The 17695-nt window shown below is 42.2% G+C and overlaps 1 protein-coding gene across 1 annotated transcript in view; it reads right to left on the bottom strand.

The window, feature by feature from the left end:
- Window positions 1-4978: 4978 nt before the first annotated feature.
- cntnap5l (contactin associated protein family member 5 like) overlaps window positions 4979-17695 on the bottom strand; it is a 168223-nt gene continuing 155506 nt past the window's right edge. The window contains exons 22-25 of the mRNA XM_063211883.1: window positions 15090-15302; window positions 8002-8079; window positions 6773-6947; window positions 4979-5075 (exon numbers count right to left, since the gene is read on the bottom strand). Of these exons, the coding sequence (XP_063067953.1) occupies window positions 4979-5075; window positions 6773-6947; window positions 8002-8079; window positions 15090-15302 (563 nt within the window). The remainder of the gene's footprint in view (window positions 5076-6772; window positions 6948-8001; window positions 8080-15089; window positions 15303-17695) is intronic.

Here is a 17695-nt window from a genome sequence, read left to right as displayed (position 1 = left end):
AACGTTACTTTTCAAAAGCAGTGTACTCATTATTGGCGTGCACTCACTGTATAGACTGAGTATACATGACTTATTGTTTAATGTTTTATTTCCCTTCATATCTGGATGTTACTGCCAGCCGCAAGATATCTGGGACTCTGAGCGTCCGCCTTGTCTGCCTATATGCGTAGGTAGCGCCGCCGACCCTGCACAGTGCACACCACGACTTTCTGTAAAAGTTGCTGATGAGCAGCTCCTCGCTCTAGCACAGAGAGCACACTCTGAAGTGTGGGCTGCTGTCAGAGGAGCACTTTCAGATTTCAGATTACAATTCTGTCCTTCCCCTTTTTTATCTGTTCTTCCTGAACTTAATGAGTGGCTTTCCGCCCACATTTCAGACAGCTCAATGTTCCTCTTTTTTCTTTCTTCTCTCTGTCTCTCTCTCTCTCTCTCTCTCTCTCTCTCTCTCTCTCTCTCTCTTAAGAGATCATTCCCCTTTGTGCTTTATGTCTCCTCTCATGAATGATTCTCAGTGCACCCGCTCAATCTGCTTGTGCCTCCTTTTCAGAGGTCTGCCATTTCGGAACATAATTGAACTTGCTTGTGTCAATAATTCAAGACACACGTCATCCGTAACACTTTTCAACCACATTCTCACCACACACACACTATACTTTTTTGGAGATTCTGTCTCTGATGGAGTCTTGGGCGATGGTGGGTTTGGTGGTGAGGGTGTCTCATTCCCTTCTGGCATAGAGGCTCGTTTTAAACCTGATGGTTTCACAATTTGGGGGGGCGTATGAAAAACAGACAACTACGTGTTTCCATCTCACACCTCATTGGAAGAAGCCTGAGATTTTACTAGGGCAGGTTTATGAGTGTTGCTTGCCACACGGTGTGAGAAGTTGTATGCAGTGTGAAGAACATTGAGTCCCACTGAGTGCTCAACTGTTGAATTTATAACTTGACATCTTCGTCGCGCGTGCGCGCGTGTGTGTGTGTGTGTGTGTGTGTGTGTGTGTGTGTGTGTGTGTGTGTGTCATTACCATAGTCCTCAGGGAATGCTTGTCAACACATGATGTTAGTATGTGAGTGCGAGCTTGTGTGTGAGTGCGTCTTTGTATGACTACATGTGTGAGCAGGCATGTGTGTGTGTGTGCGTGCGTGTGTGTATGTGTGCACGCGCACCTGTGTGTGTGTGTGTGTGTGTGTGTGTGTGTGTGTGTGTGTGTGTGTGTGTGTGTGTGTGTGTGTGTGTGTGTGTGTGTGTGTGTGTGTGTGAATCTTCACCTCCCTGCTCCTTAATTGATCCACATGTAGCCCTAAAATACCATTGGCACACCTCAGTCCCTCACAGATGGTGACAATGACAATGTAGTCATAACCTTCTAATTTATGCACTGTTGGATCCATGTGTTTCAGGCATCTTGCATATTCTGGGATGATAGGCTTGAATTAAAAGTGTGATGGCTTAGGTAGAGAATAGCCATTAGAATGCATTAGAGAGCATATGCTGGAGTGAAGTCAGACTTTCAGGTTGATTAACTTCTTTTTGTTCTTTTTTACATGTTTTTTGGGGGCTTTTTAGCCTTTATTTAGATAGGACAGTTGAAGAGATGACAGGAAGTTAGAGAGACGGGGTAGGGTCGGGATACGACCCAGGCCGCACTCGAACCCGGTTCACCCACATATAGTACGGTGTGTTAACACGCTGCGCCACAGCACCTCCTAGGTTGGTCAACTTCAATGGAAATGTCCAGAGAAAATATGGTGAGAAATGTGTAGGCTATAGGGCACTACTTTATTTAAGAGACAAAATGTTTCCTCACAAACTTTGTTTTCTCTTTTCCTTCACGTTTACCGTAGTCAAATCATTATGGAGCCAGAGAGGAAATTTAAATTGGAGGAAAAGTTTAGCTAGAGTTAAGTAACAAGTAAAAACTTTTGCCGTGCTTAAAAAGGGTCAAAGAAAAACACAAAAAAACAAAAACAAACAAGCAAGGCGAGTGACGAGACAGATTTTTCAGTGTCTCATTAAAAACAGCATTATAGGTAGCAGAGCAGAACTGCGTGACCCCTTAAAATGCACTAAAGGCCAATTTATTCTATCGTAGGCTCCTAAACGTACAATTGCTTGACATGGCTACTTCATGTAATGACTACACTGCACAATTTAAGCTGTTAAAACTGTGGCACTGATCTGCTATAATCATCCACGATGTGTCACAAACACATCTAATCCCGACATTAGGAGATTCTGTCCAGTTCAGACACTAAGATGCTTACTGTCACGAATGGAAGCTTTGCACTTCTTCTCAAACACGCACACACACAGGCACGCACGCACACACGCACACACACAGACACGCGTACACACGCATGCACGCAAGCACAAACACACACACACACACACACACACACACACACACACACACACACACACACACACACACACACACACACACACACACACACACACACACACACACACACACACACACACACACACACACACACACACACACACACGCACACACTTATTTCACATTATTAGTGAAGAGTATCTGCAGTGGTTGGTTTCCTAACTAACTTTTAGTGCACTCAGACCTGTGTAAACATTCCTAACAGCCTTCTAAGAATCCTTTAATCTTTCAATTTGATAGAAAAGAAAACTAACTTTGAATTGTGCTTGAACCTGAATAGCAAAAATTAGTCTGCCAAATAGCTTCTCGCTTCTGACAGTGGTGTTCCAAGAAGGGGTCACCCAGTCACCCACATTGAACTGCCTTGAAATGTGCTGTATACTATATAAAACCTGCCCTTGCCAACCAGCACAGTATTCATTTTTTTGTTAGTATTTTTTGTAAGATTTCAGCTTTATTAGGACAATTCAGGTGATGAGTGTTAGGGAGAAATGTGGGAGGATCAAGAAATTACTGAAGGTCAGAATTGAACCTGTGCAACTGCCCAGTGCCTTAGACATTCCGGGCATGACCAAGGTCGTTGCTATTAAATGTTCTTTTTTTTTTTTTAACTGTGTGTGATTTTTGAAACCCAGCTTCATTTTAACAAGGTCTTCCTGAAGATGTCTGATAGTCCTTAGCTTCTTCAGAAAGCTAGTTAACCCATTTTAGTCCAAGGCACCTGCAAACATTGCCTGCTGAATGCCTAAATGCTTTCTCGGGAAAAGTTGCCCACTGCCTATTAAAACCTAAATATCTCAGCCTCCGAAGTACATAAAAACATGAAATAAGGTGCATGTAAAAGCTAGGCCCCACATCTTGCATTAGTATGCGTTCATTCAGCTCTAACATACCCACATTTTGAATAAAAAAGTCAATTCACAAGAGTCTGTATCTGTATGCAGCGAGTACTCTTATGTCGCTCCAGGCGCCAGAGGTCAAACAGCGTTCAAGCAGCATCAGGCTAAAATGGGTTAAAGAAGAAAGAAAAAAGGTCTCAAATTTGATTTATCTTTGTTTGCATCAAAGAGGGAACTGAACAGAATATTCCCATTTCAGCCCATTAAAAACTTTTGCTTGGTCTTGCTTTCATACCACTGAGATTGTATAATTAACCCACCCCAGGATGGCTTTTCTTCAATTACTTTCCCCCCCTCTAAATCAGAAGAGAAATCAGTTGGTCACGGAGAATTCATGTATGGCACCCCTCTGTCACAAGATCATTCAGTTGAAATATTAATTTCAAAACTGGGATCTCTTTTCATGTTCTACTACACCCTTTGGATTGCATGCTTTCAAAGGGTTACTTTATTATGGTCTCAGATCATCTTTTCAAGGATTGGAATATTGTAAGTAATTTATTTGAAGAGTTCAGATGCAAAACCCCCTAAGTGCCATTTCAGAAAATAATCGTAATTCATTTTTATTAACTACAAAGCTATCAAAATTGCACATTTTTTAATTTTATTTATGTAATATAACTATTCATATGTATTATCAAGTACATGAATGTAAACCAAACCAACAACAGGGTTCTCTAAAAATATAGAAGTGCAGGTCTTTAGAAATGGAGTTAGGGGCTTTTGCATCTGAACCCTTCATTTCCAGAATTTGATTCCCATTCAGAAGTGTTATCATTTCCAGATGCACTTCATACTGTTTATTGACAGGTCGGACCGGGACCACCAATCCATTTCTAATTTTTCATTACGACTTGAAAATAAATGACTAAAATTGACATTTGTTACTAATTTATACTTTTTTTCAGAAAGTGCGTTCAACTCAAAACAGGTTTTTACAAGGTCTTCAAGTGCGTGTGAACAGATCTGTAAAAAAAAATCTTCGATTCTTGAATTTTCTTTCAGTATGTTAGCATGACAGACAGCCTAAGTCTAACAAGACACTGACGAAGGCTGTTATTCATTTACACTAACATGTTTATTTCTTAATTCAGAATTTCACTTTCTTATGTGTTTTACTGCGATTATTCTGCAAAACCATTTCTTCTTGATTGACATATTGAGATATGGATTGACTGACCAAATAACACTCCAGGGATGCGCATTATGCACATAAAGCTGTAGAAAAGCTTTGTTTATTAAATATATTTACGAAATGTATTTACATCAAACATTTACAATCGTAGCCATAAAAACAACCCCATCAAAACCATACACCCATACGTACACACACAAAGAAAACAAAACCAAATAAACAAAAGAAACAAAAGAAAGAGATTCATGTTCATATGAACCAGAGAATAAAATAAGAAGTAGGAGGTTGTTTCTTTTTTTAAATATCTTAGAGCTGTTTCCCCAGACTCTTAATGCACTTGAAGAGAACGCCAGGCCAAGGCACAGGGTTGCATGGCCTGGTCAGTAAGGTCCACCATGCACCTGAAAGTGAAAATGCACAGACATGAAAACTACATACCGTGTGTTGGCCATTCCTTTGTATTTGGAAAGAATGTCTCAAGTCACGCCAAAAGGCTGAACACGCCATCTAGTGTTCATATCTATGGAAAGTGAAGAGCGAGGTCAAAGGTCGAAGGTCACACGGGCCGCCCCTGTGCTGTACACACTACGTCGGTGCAAGTCAAACTGCTTCCTCCCGTCCTTTCCTTTGTCCTCCAGCCTAACAACACAAAGTCTGATATTGATAGCCATTCAATATCTTTCAAAAAGATTTTTCAAAGGTCATTCTGTAATTTGCGATCGGGATGCAAATACTCTGCACTGATTTACAGCGGGAAAACGTTGTTTTCTCCATGGAAGTGGGTCACATCGAAGGAACAAGGCATAGGAAAGGACGGGAAAGGACGAAAGTTTAAAATACACCCTACGGTTCCTTCTTCTCCTACAATGCCAGGCCAGCAATCGGGAAACACACCACCATCAACGAAAACAGGTAGAGCTTTGTTACACCCACTCTATGTAAAGCATTTATAATGCATTTGTTAACACTTGGTTGATGCTTGTCATATGTTGGGCATTTTTCTGACATAATTTCTCGTCAGTATACCATCTAAAAAGTAAAACACAAGTACATCCATCTCTCTAATTGCCTGTTCCCAACAGTTTGTTCAGCTGTCAATGTCTTTGAACTGTATCCTTGTCTGTCCATGCCTGTTGTCTTTTGATCAGTCCTGCTGACGGTCTGCTGGACTGTTTAGCAGTCATGATTTCATTTTGGCTTAAAATCTGCAAAAACAGTATTTGTGAATGATTCACCAATTTGACATCATGTAAAAGCAATGGATGACAAATGATAAGTGAAGTGTTAACAAAGCGTTAAGAACTGCAAAAGCAATACTTTATGAAGAGGAACTATTATAAAGTGCTGCCCAGCAATGTTTTTATATGACTATGCAAAATCTCCATAGCATGGTGACATTGGCATGATAGTCACCCAAAACCAAGCAGAGCATATTGGACACTGTGGGATAAGCCATTTTGTGATTTTTTTTTTAACAAAATGGTCAACACGACGAAAGCTATATATTTTTTTCTGTTGTAGTGATGGGCACTTGAATATCCAGGTTTGTGTTTGGTTGGATTCAGTTTGACTGAAAACCTCGTCAATTTTCCAAACGTGTTTGGTACATGTTAGACTTTCCTGTCGTCCTGTTTGATACAGTATATGTGAAGTCTTTTGTCAGTCTTTACATTGTTTTCGCCAACATACAAAACCCACAATGGTGACCGATAGATAGAAAAGCACTGCATATGTCCACCACATGGACACCAAACACTATTGGACCATGGCGATACGATTTGGCTGATTGAAAAAAATACAAAAACTGCATTTTTGTACATGCATGTGGTGTTGATGATCTGTCTGCGTAGTGACAGAGAAAAGAACTCTTCCCACAATGCCAAAGACAAAAAGACTTCAGTAATCTCCATGGTGAGGAACAAAATTCCCTTTCAGGGAGTGCCGCACCCCGTTTTAGTCCTGGGCAAGCCGGCAATGAAGACAGCAGAAAAAAAAAAAGAAAGAACGGGTAGGGGCATCAGAAGGCGTTTGGGCGGCATTTTACACAAGTGGCACAATAGTTTCCAATTCCCTTTTTTTTGTCTCCCACAAAACTGGGTGCCATTTCACTGGCTCTTTTTCTGAGCAGCTTTGTGCAGTACAACGGGGCGTACATATCCCAAAAGAAGGTGTCCCTACGTGGTCCCATTCAGATGAAGTACTCCTTGAAGTCCCGTGCCGAGTTCTGGAGGTCCAGCTCAGTCCGGTAGGTGTGGGGGGAGTGCAGGGGCTGGGGGACGTGCGGTGGGCGGAGGTCCAAGGCGGCGGCGTGCTGCTGTTGCTGCTGTAGTTGCTGCAGCTGCTGCTGCTGCTGATGAAGCTGATGCTGAAGCTGATGCTGCTGCTGCTGCTGCTGCTCTTTCTTCTCAGGCATGCCGGGCGGGGGAGGGGGAGGTCTCCGGTGCAGGTACAGGAAACGGATAATGGCGCCCATGACGCACAGGGTGGTGAAGACCACTGCAGCCACCACACCTGCAAAGGGGTTCGGGAAGGAGTTGGGAAGAAAAGAAAAAAAGGGAGTTAGTAAATAACAAAGAAAGAAAGAAAGAAAGAGCCCCCACCTGCACAAGCAAAATCCACCATAATCAGCAAAAGCGCACGGTTGCCAAGCAATCAGATAGCTGCGTAAGTGGTTCTGAATAATGATACCTCATTTGAAGCACTCAAAAAATCAATAGCTTCAAACCCCAACCCTAACCCTACTCGCATCCACCCCACCTCCAACCCAAAATCATCCGTACAGCGATTGGGCATGGGGGTGAGGGCGGGGGGTGGGGGGTGTTAAGGAGCAGATAGTATTAGGGCAGGGTTTCTCAAACTCAGACCATGGACCACATTGTCAGGGGGACAAAATAATTCAGGCAACACCTATAAACTGAAAGAATTAGGCACTGAAAATTGCAGATGCAGATGTAGGTTTAGGTTGTTGTGAACTGAGGTGTCAGTTGGTCAATGTTGCTAAAGGGGTGAAGAAGAGACTAGACGGGAGACTGTAGTCTCTGTTTTTGGACCGAGTCAATATGCCGTACAAAACGTTTTTACAAGCAGGATAACTTTTTTTGCGTGCTTCTTTGTTTTCCTCTTCCCTCTCTCTTGCTCTACCCAAGAGACTTGATACCAATAGGTACATTTCTCCCACCGCAATGGCACTTAAACTTTGCTGTACTTTTGATTTTCAGGTTGTCTGCCTTGTCTATCTATCTATCTATCTATCTATCTATCTATCTATCTATCTATCTATCTATCTATCTATCTATCTATCTATCTATCTATCTATCTATCTATCTATCTATCTATCTATCTATCTATCTATCTATCTATCTATCTATCTATCTATCTATCTATCACCCCCTGGCGCGACGCTCTCAAAATTAGAAAGGTTGTTTTCGCATTTTTTTATCCCATTGTCATTATACTGTTTGAAAACAGTACCACAAGGATAACAATATCTCGCAATAATTTCTTGGCCAATTTATTGTCCAGCAAAATGTGTTATCGTGACATCCCTAGCCGCGCCGCGCCTCACCTCCAATGACCGCTGACTCATGGTGCTCCATCACTTTCAGTGGCTCGTTGCCTTGGTCCGCCGCCTTGCCCGAGCGGTCTGGCAAAGGAAACGTGATAGCAGGAAAAAAAACACACACACAAAGACACAAACAAGGAGACAAAAGAAAGAAGCACACACAGGGGTCTCTAATTAAACGTGAAAGACAAATGAATGTACGAACAACTCATTTAAAATTATAGCCATATTCATCTGATATTTTTCATTTTGATACGGTCACAATTCCCACTAATCACCAATAAAATGATGCTAACCAACACAAAATGCTAGGAACAAAAGCAGTCTTAATAGGCTACGTCTGTTTTGAAAGGCTAGCATTCAAATGACTCATTATTGACGAATATCAATGAACATCTTAATCATCGTGTTCAGCAGGCTGCATTGTTTAGTATTCTTTTATTCATGTCGAGGAGGACAATCAGACTACTGCAGGATTACAACAGAAGAGTTCTCTCTCTCTCTCTCTCCCTCCCTCTCTCTCTTTCTCACTCTCTCTCTTTTCATCTCCCCAAATCTCTCTCTTGCATGCTGCTTCTGTCGGCAAAGTGCTTTGAAGTAATCGGATAGAGACAGCCCTTATTCGAGACATGTCATCTTAAACTACAGATACAGCATGCACTATGCATTATGATGTAATGATGACCGTGGCAAATCTGAAAAAAGATGAGATCGTGTGTGTGTGTGTGCACGCGCGGGTGCGTGTTTGCGTGCGACGCCTGAAGGAGATGCATCCGTCTGCATTCAATGTACACAAAGACTTGTAAATATGACACACGCTGATGACAGACAGACAGACAGACAGACAGACAGACAGACAGACACACAGACAGACAGACACACACACACACACACACACACACACACACACACACACACACACACACACACACACACACACACACACACACACCATGTAGACACATCAATGGGCAGACAACCACTCTCACTCTGTAGGCCTACAAGACTCTCTCTCTCTCTCTCTCTCTCTCTCTCTCTCTCTCTCTCTCTCTCTCTCTCTCTCTCTCTCTCTCTCTCTCTCTCTCTCTCTCTCGTCACCTCCCCCAATCCCTCTCTGCTTCTGTCGGCAAAGTGCTTTGAAGTAATCGGATAGAGACAGCCCTTATTCAAGACATGCCATCTTAAACTACAGATACTGTACATTAAGATGTGATGATGACCGTGGCAAATCTAAAAAAGATGAAATCACAGTCATTTATGTCCAACACTAACCCTACACTGATTCCAAATAGCCAGATGTACACTACGGAATTCTCACACAAAAACGATTGTGGCAAAAGATCTATCAAAAAAATTAATGAGTTAATTCCACACTGTTCTGAGAATATATGTTCCCAATGAATTTGGTGTCAATTCTTTGACAGTTGAATTTACGTAGAGAATTTACGTAGAGAATTGAATTTCATACAGTTTTGAGCATGGCTTCACAGTGTTAATCAATTTTAGCCTAAGACCCTGGCAAAAAATCATGTTGAATGCCGAAGCCCTTTTTGGGAAAATGTGCCCTTAGCCTACAAAAACCTAAATATCTCATCCTCTGTAGCACATAAAACACATGAAATAAGTTGCATTTAAAAGCTAGGACCATCATCATGCATTAGAATGTGTTCATTCAGCAGTAACATACTCACATTTGTAATAAAAAAACCCCTCAAATCTCAAGAGCCTGAATGCAGAGTCTATGCTGCTCCAGGCGCCTAAGTCAAACTGCGTATAGTAGAGTAGAGTACTTTTATTAATCTCGAGGGAAATTAAGGTGTCTGACAGCTTACATAGATACATAGACAAAGACCTAATACACATTATTGCACATTGCAGTAAACATATACCAAAATCTGAGTATAGCAAAAAGCCTTACATCAGTTTAACACACACACACACACCTGTGTCATTGTCACCATCTGTGAGGGACTGAGGTGTGCCAATGGTATTTTAGGGCTACATGTGGATCAATTAAGGAGCAGGGAGGTGAGGATTCACACCCCCATCCCCCCCCCCCCCACACACACACACACAGGTGTGCGTGCACACACACACACACACGCACGCACGCACGCACGCACGCACGCACACACACACATGCCTGCTCACACATGTAGTCATACAAAGACGCACTCACACACAAGCTGACAAGCATTCCCTGGGGACTAGCCTACATGGTAATGACACACACACACACACACACACACACACACACACACACACACACACACACACACACACACACACACACACACACACACACACACACACACACACACACACACACACACACACACACACACACACACACACACACACACACAGAAAACACACACAGACCTACTACTACACACACAGACCTAATTCAACACTGTTCTGAGAATTTTAAAAAGTTGTAGAATACCAAGGCACACATCTTCTTTGTAGTTAAAATGCCTTTATTTTAATGGGCACAACATAACTAAAACACTTTGACGAGTTTCAGCATGAAGTCTTCGTCAGGAAAGAAGATACGTGCCTTAGTATTCTACAACTTTTTAAAATTCTCAGAACAGTGTTGAATTGACACTGCCTTTTTATAGTTCTATAGAATTCTGGGCGTCATTCAATAAAATATGGAATTGTAGAATCTTGCATTGTTATAGAACGCATTCCTTTTATAGAATGCTCAAAAACCCACACTCTTAAAGGTTTTAACTGTGTGGAGTGTTGGTATAAGGAAGGCAGCACCAGGTAGCTGTCCTTGTTTGGCCGACAGGTTGGAATTGGAATTGTATCTTTTTGAATCTACAAGAGAGACGGAGCTGAGACATGTGGAAAAAAACGTACTTAGTGTGACAAAGACATTTTAATCCAGTTTAACGTCTCCTTAAATTGATAGTTCTTCAGTTTAAAAGAAGAGAGATGTAAATATATTTCAGGGAAAATGCCTGTAGGGATTGCTTGCTTAGTCTGTGTTTACCTACTCCATTTCACAAACACATTTTAATCCTGGTTAAATGTCTCCTTCGACTGATCTAGTAACATGTTTCTTCGTTTTAAAGGAGGAGACATGTAAATATATTTGAGAAAAACGCCCTCGGGGATAGCTTCCTTAGTTTTCAAACAAACATCTTTTGCCTGAAATGTCAATAATTTGTCTGTCAGGCAGCAAGGAGCTATTCACACTGAAAGCCTGACACTGTCTGTTAAAGTTATGTCTAACCTCATGGGACCAACTTTGGCGCCTTTCTGAACACAACCTGCCCACACTATTTGGTACTTTTGCAGCTCTCTTGCTTTTCTATACTTATCCTGTCTGCAATGTCTATATCTGTGTCTGTGTCTGTGTCAACAGAGTTTGCTGTAAAGCCTGTATTCACAAGACCTCATAAACACACTTATCGGTATGAAGGCTTATAATGTAGGAATTGGTGTTAGTAATGACTGATGAGTATTCACAACGATTAATACAGAGTAAGAGTGATCATTTGTCAAGACATTATGTATGTATTAATATACATTTTTATTTTAAAAACAGGTGTATAACAATGTGTCTTCCTCCTGTTGGCAATAACAATGATAATGGCAATTCTTTCGATGGAATCCCACAGCACATTGGTTTCACCAGGTTTTTCTTATTCTTTACACACAATATACCTCTTTGCAAATTCATATGCAATTTCTCATCTTTAGTTGCTCTATTTTACAAGACCTAATTGTTCTGAACAACGAATACATTGTCCTAAGTGCTTCATAAATATCCGCAGCTAACTGAAATAAACTCCAAATGACTGGCAAGAAATCCACCAAGAGCCATTACAGACATTAACCATTACACACTGAACAACTTTTGGGGGAAAACAGTCCATGGCGACGCACGCACGCACACACGCACGCGCACACACACACACACACACACACACACATACACACACAAAGACACACACACACACACACACACACACACACACACACACACACACACACACACACACACACACACACACACACACACACACACACACACACACACACACACAGACACACATACACACACAAAGACACACACACAAACACACACACGTATAGGTCAAGTACTGTGTAGTATCTCTTGTGTAGGAAAGTGGTCCAGGGGGAACAATGTTTCACGTTTCACTCCACTCTACACTCTGCACTTGGACGAGAATGAAAATTGATTTTCACGTTTTTCTGACTTCTTTTCTCACTAACCTCCATGTGTGTGTGGTGGCCAAGGTGTTTGGACTGGACTGACCTCTGTATATGCGTAGTCACCAATGTGTTTGGGCTGTATTTAGGGGTGTCACAGTATGAAAAATTTTACTCAGCGTTATTGCTCACTGTTTTTAATTGGATATTTAATTCAACTCTTAGAGAGCACTCTGGGGCCAAATACAACATAGAAGATGATAAATAGACTATAAGCGTTAAATTAGGACTACAAAATTTACAGTGTACTGACCTCCGTGTGAGTGTGTGGTAGCCAGAGTGTTTGGGCTGGGCCATGTGATTGTCTCTATACTGACCTCCATGTGAGTGTATTGTAGCCAGAGTGTTTTCGCCTGGGCCGTGTGTTCATCACTGTACTGACCTCCATGTGAGTGTGTTTTTCACTATACTGACCTCCATGTGAGTGTGTGGTAGCCAGTGTGTTTTCGGCTGGGCCGTGTGTTGTTCATCATTGTACTGACCTCCATGTGAGTGTGTGGTAGCCAGAGTGTTTGGGCTTTGCCGTGTGTTCATCATTGTACTGACCTCCGTGTGAGTGTGTGGTAGCCAGAGTGCTTGTCACTATACTGACCTCCGTGTGAGTCAGGCTTGTACGAAATTCCGAATTGAATTGAGAATGACCCCACAATTCAAATTCAATTCTTGAATTTCAATATGAATTGAATTGAAATTCCAAACAGGAAATGGAATTGCAATTCGAATTGGAATGGCAGGAAACTGAATTTCACAGAATTTAAATTCTAAGAAATTCAAAGCAATGACATAATACTGACACTAGGTGGTGGCAGGGATGGTCAGTATCTCGAATACTTCAATTAAAATGCATTTCGAAAGAGAACATAGTATTTTGAATTTTGTATTTCATGTCAGTGAATTACAAGTATTTGAAGTTTGTATCAAAATACTTTCCCCCCTGTATTTTGAATTTTCAAAATAAGAGAAAATACAATAGCCTACTTTCTCTTGAACAATGCAATTACATAGTAGGAACACGGATCAAATAGTATGTAAGTGATGCTTGTAGCTATATTGGAATGTAGAAGTGTTTGTCTGGGAAAGGGGTGAAGGACTCCAAAGATTGACAGTTCAATTCCCAGGTAACATTGGCAGGTGACTACCTGACTACGAGTTACTAACGAATAACCAGCCTCAAAATTCTGAATTATTGAATATATACTGTTGGATCAAAAAACGCCACTCTTGATAAAATATCATCAATAATTGAAATTGCCATGCTAAGCACCAAAGGTGCAACCGTGATCATAACTAATGCTGCACCATGCATCACACACAAGATGGCGCTCTAAGGCCACAAATTGTGCATTAGTGACGCTTTGCAAGATACGTGGGCATAATTAACACTTTCTTGTTTATTGAACTGACATACAGACCTTGACATATCTGTACCATTTTTTAAATGCTAGTTGTGCCAAGTAGCCCATTGTTTATATAGCCTTCTCCATAATTACAAGAACTTAACATTATTGTTTGTTCAATGACTGGAAATGATGGTTACACAGGAGTTTGTGTGGTTTAAAGTAGGCCTACCTTTTATTGTGTAAGTGAATTGAATTGTTATTTTTGGTCATGCCATACAAGCCATTGGGTAGCGAAGGGAAATTGAGTTTCCTTGCTGAGACTCGAACCTTGAACTTCTGGCATGCAAAACTGGTGTTTTAACCGCTACACCAAATAGCCAGACTCATTAGCTTGAATGTCAGGACACACCTACATACCTAGTTTCTGTTGTATTTTGTGTATTTGAAAATGCAAAATACAGTATTTTGATTATTGATACATTTACTGTTGTGTATTTTGTAACATATTTGTAACATCTTATGTTGCATTGTAATTTGAAATACATTTAGTTGTGTCTTTGCCCATCCCTGGGTGGTGGTGTAAAATTCAAAGAAACTGAAAGTAATGACAAAATAAGAACACTAGATGGTGCTGTATATTTATAAGCATGTGTCTATTCCCGGCACTGCGAGGTGGGTGGGAAGAGTGAATTATAGCCCCCTTAGGTCACCTGTTGGGCTGCTTCCTAGCAGTGCTTTAGGATTTGGGTAGGTAATTATTTGACTTTCGGGTTTTTTTAACTTCCATTTTGAGTTAGTACAATGCCATTATCTATTTGCTGTAGACCTTAGGTGGTAATATTTACATACATTTTGGTACATAACAAATAAGAAGTGTAAAAGTCATCTGTAGGCCTTGCATAACACTAATTATTATACATGCAAGGACTGAAAATCACAATGGGGGCCTGCATGGTTTATACAACATTTACTTATCATTTTGAATGCTGAATACATTTGTAGTTAAATGTATTAGCAATATATATTTGTATTAATGCTATTGTACTTAGTTACACTGTTATTGTTGTATTTTATTATTTTGAAAACACAAAAGTTGTGTGTTCATCCACTTCCTGAATTGCAGTGAGTTTCAATTCCATTTTGAATTCCATTTCCTGTAATTCAAATTCAGTTCAATTCAACATCCTGTAGGGGTGGAGTCAATTCAATTCAAATTCAATTCCACTTCCTGAATTGAATTTAATTCAGAAATTCTGAATTTCGTACAAGCCTGGTGTGAGTGTGTGGTAGCCAGAGTGTTTGGGCTGGGCCGTGTGTTGTTTGTCATTGTACTGATCTCCACGTGAGTGTGTTTTTCACTATACTGACCTCCATGTGAGTGTGTGGTAGCCAGAGTGTTTGGGTTGGGCCGTGTGATTGTCTCTTTATTGACCTCCATGTGAGTGTGTTGTAGCCAGAGTGTTTTCGGCTGGGCCGTGTGTTGTTTGTCATTGTACTGACCTCCATGTGAGTGTGTGGTAGCCAGAGTGTTTGGGCTGGGCCGTGACCCACAGCTGGACTGGGAGAGATGGCCACGTGTGCTGACCAGTGGGCTGCTGTGCTGAGCCAGGGCCTCCTTCAGCGGGGACACCTGGTTGAACTGCACCGAGGACAGGCAGCCAGTGAAGCCCTTCGAGCCCGCCTCCAACACCTCTTCATCGACGATGTCACTTCCTGCAAGAGAGGAAGTGAGGAAGCGAGAAAGTGAGAAAATGAGGACTTATGCTTGATCTCAAATGGCGCACTTGTGCACTTCGGGCACTATGTTTCAGTGCGTAACTAATGCGCCATACGCACTGAAACATGAACACTGAAGTGCACAAGTGCACCATTTGAGATCCAGCATTAGACTTCTTCATTGTCCATTAAACGTACATGAAATGGATTTGAATGAATTTCTCTTTGGTAGGGGCTTAAAGACACACAAAGACAAACATGTAGTAAAATAATAATGGCAGACAAGCAACTCAGACGGTACTGCAGATATTATTGTTAACGGTTGGAGAACAGCTGGACTTGTTCTTTGATCTACACTAGAATAGTGGCACAACAGTGTTTGTGATGCCAGAAGCTGCACAAATCTGCGCAAGGTACATGTACAGTACGCAATCGAAGTGATTTGCGAAGTGCATTCTGGTTAGAAACGTCTAACCAGAATGCAGTGTAATGTCACAGTGACAGTGTGCATGTGCGCTGCCCAGATTTGAGCAGAGTGTGTGGTCATGAACATGCCCACTAATGTGAGGTTTTTTCAGTAGAGAAAGTGCGCTCAACTCCGAAAAGTTTCTTACAAGGTCTTTGGGTGCGAGCAAACAGCAAAGTTCATGTATAGTAAAAAAGCCGCACTCCCGGATCAATTTCTTGCAGTTTTAATACTGGGTTAGGAAAGACGCTGAAGAAGGCTTAGGCCGAAACGTCTGTCTGTCTGCCATGCTAACCCAGTATTAAAACTGCAAGAAATTGATCCGGGAGTGCGGCTTTTTTACTATACACTAATGTGAGGTGAAATGGATGAGGCTGAGAACCAGGGAACATTTTACTCCCCCACTGATAGCCTTCCTACTTGTACAGAATTTAAACCCATGACCTTCCGATCCCAAGACCGACTCCCTACCCATTAGTCTACAGCAAGCCGTTTGGGCAGTTTTTACTGTTCTCATTAAACAGCCATTAGGAAGTTTGCCTTGTTTTACTTCAGACATAAATCCTTTTCATAAATTCTTTTTGCAAAAAGACAAAGGTTGCAAATGACTGTAAAGCATAATTGGACCTAATGGCATACAAACACAATAATTACAGAGCAAAGCCATAAATAAACTTTCCCTCTTGACGTGCTACCATTAAAGGCCTACAGTATATGTGGGCAGACAAAGTATTCTTTAACAGTTCAACGCTGTTTAAATTATTGCCCAGGCTTGCGCAGCATCATTAGGGTCCAATTCTGTGTCCGAGGCCAATCGCCCCCGCACACACGCTACCGCCTATTACGGCACAGCCGAGTTTGACTCAAAGCATTTCACGTGTCTTGTCTTTGCCTCGAACATGTACTAATATCCGGCATAAGGGGCTGAAGCCTAATGGCAAATCTTTCCTAATGTCATATACGCGGCTGAGATATGGACACCAGAGGAGGCAAAATCAATACGAGCAGACTTGAACGACCACTCACCAGCCACCCAGCCCCAGCCAACCACCACCACCAGCCAGCCAGCCAACCACCACCCAGCCAACACTTTGCTCCAATTTTGCTCACCTGTGGTGCCTATGATGAGGTGGTACGGAGTGTTCTTGTGGAGGCTTCATTGCTAATTTATCTGAAACGCTGGGTCTCGTGGCGCGCTGGCAAGAGAGGCAGGGGACGGAGGGAGAGAGTCCCCCCCCCCCACTTCACTTCACTTCACTTTGCCACACCACACCTGCACCACCACAGCCCTCCACCTCCCACCCCATCCCACCCCATCCCATCCCATCACGCCCGCCAGATTAGGAGCAAAAAAAAGAGGTCTCCAAGGCAACGGTTGGCAAATCAATTTTGGTCTACGTACGCACTCAGACCACCCCCTCCACCACAAACACACGCGCACACACACACACACACACACACACACAGACACACACACACACACACACACACACACACACACACACACACACACACACACACACACACACACACACACACACACACACACACACACACACGCGCACACACACACACACACACACACACACACACACACACACACACACACACACACACACACACACACACACACACACATCCAACACCCCCCCCCCCCCCCACCCCACCCTCTCCAACTTCACCTCCCTTCTGCTGTTCTAAGGGTGCTTCAAAAGAATACACTCCCCTCCTTGTACCACACATCTAGCTATCTTTATCAGAGGAGAAGAAATACAGCCTGAACTTGATTAAGTTTAGAGAGAATTAGGGAGGTAGAGAGGGTGGGATGGATGGATGGATGGAAAAGAGAGAGGAGGAAAGAAGAGGAGGAAGAGGAGAGGAGGAGAAGGGAGGGGAGGGGAGGCAGGGATGGTAGGCACACAGT

This window comes from Engraulis encrasicolus, chromosome 12, assembly GCF_034702125.1.
Source record: "Engraulis encrasicolus isolate BLACKSEA-1 chromosome 12, IST_EnEncr_1.0, whole genome shotgun sequence".
Classification (NCBI taxonomy): domain Eukaryota; kingdom Metazoa; phylum Chordata; class Actinopteri; order Clupeiformes; family Engraulidae; genus Engraulis; species Engraulis encrasicolus.
This window is presented reverse-complemented; position numbering and strand designations above follow the sequence as displayed.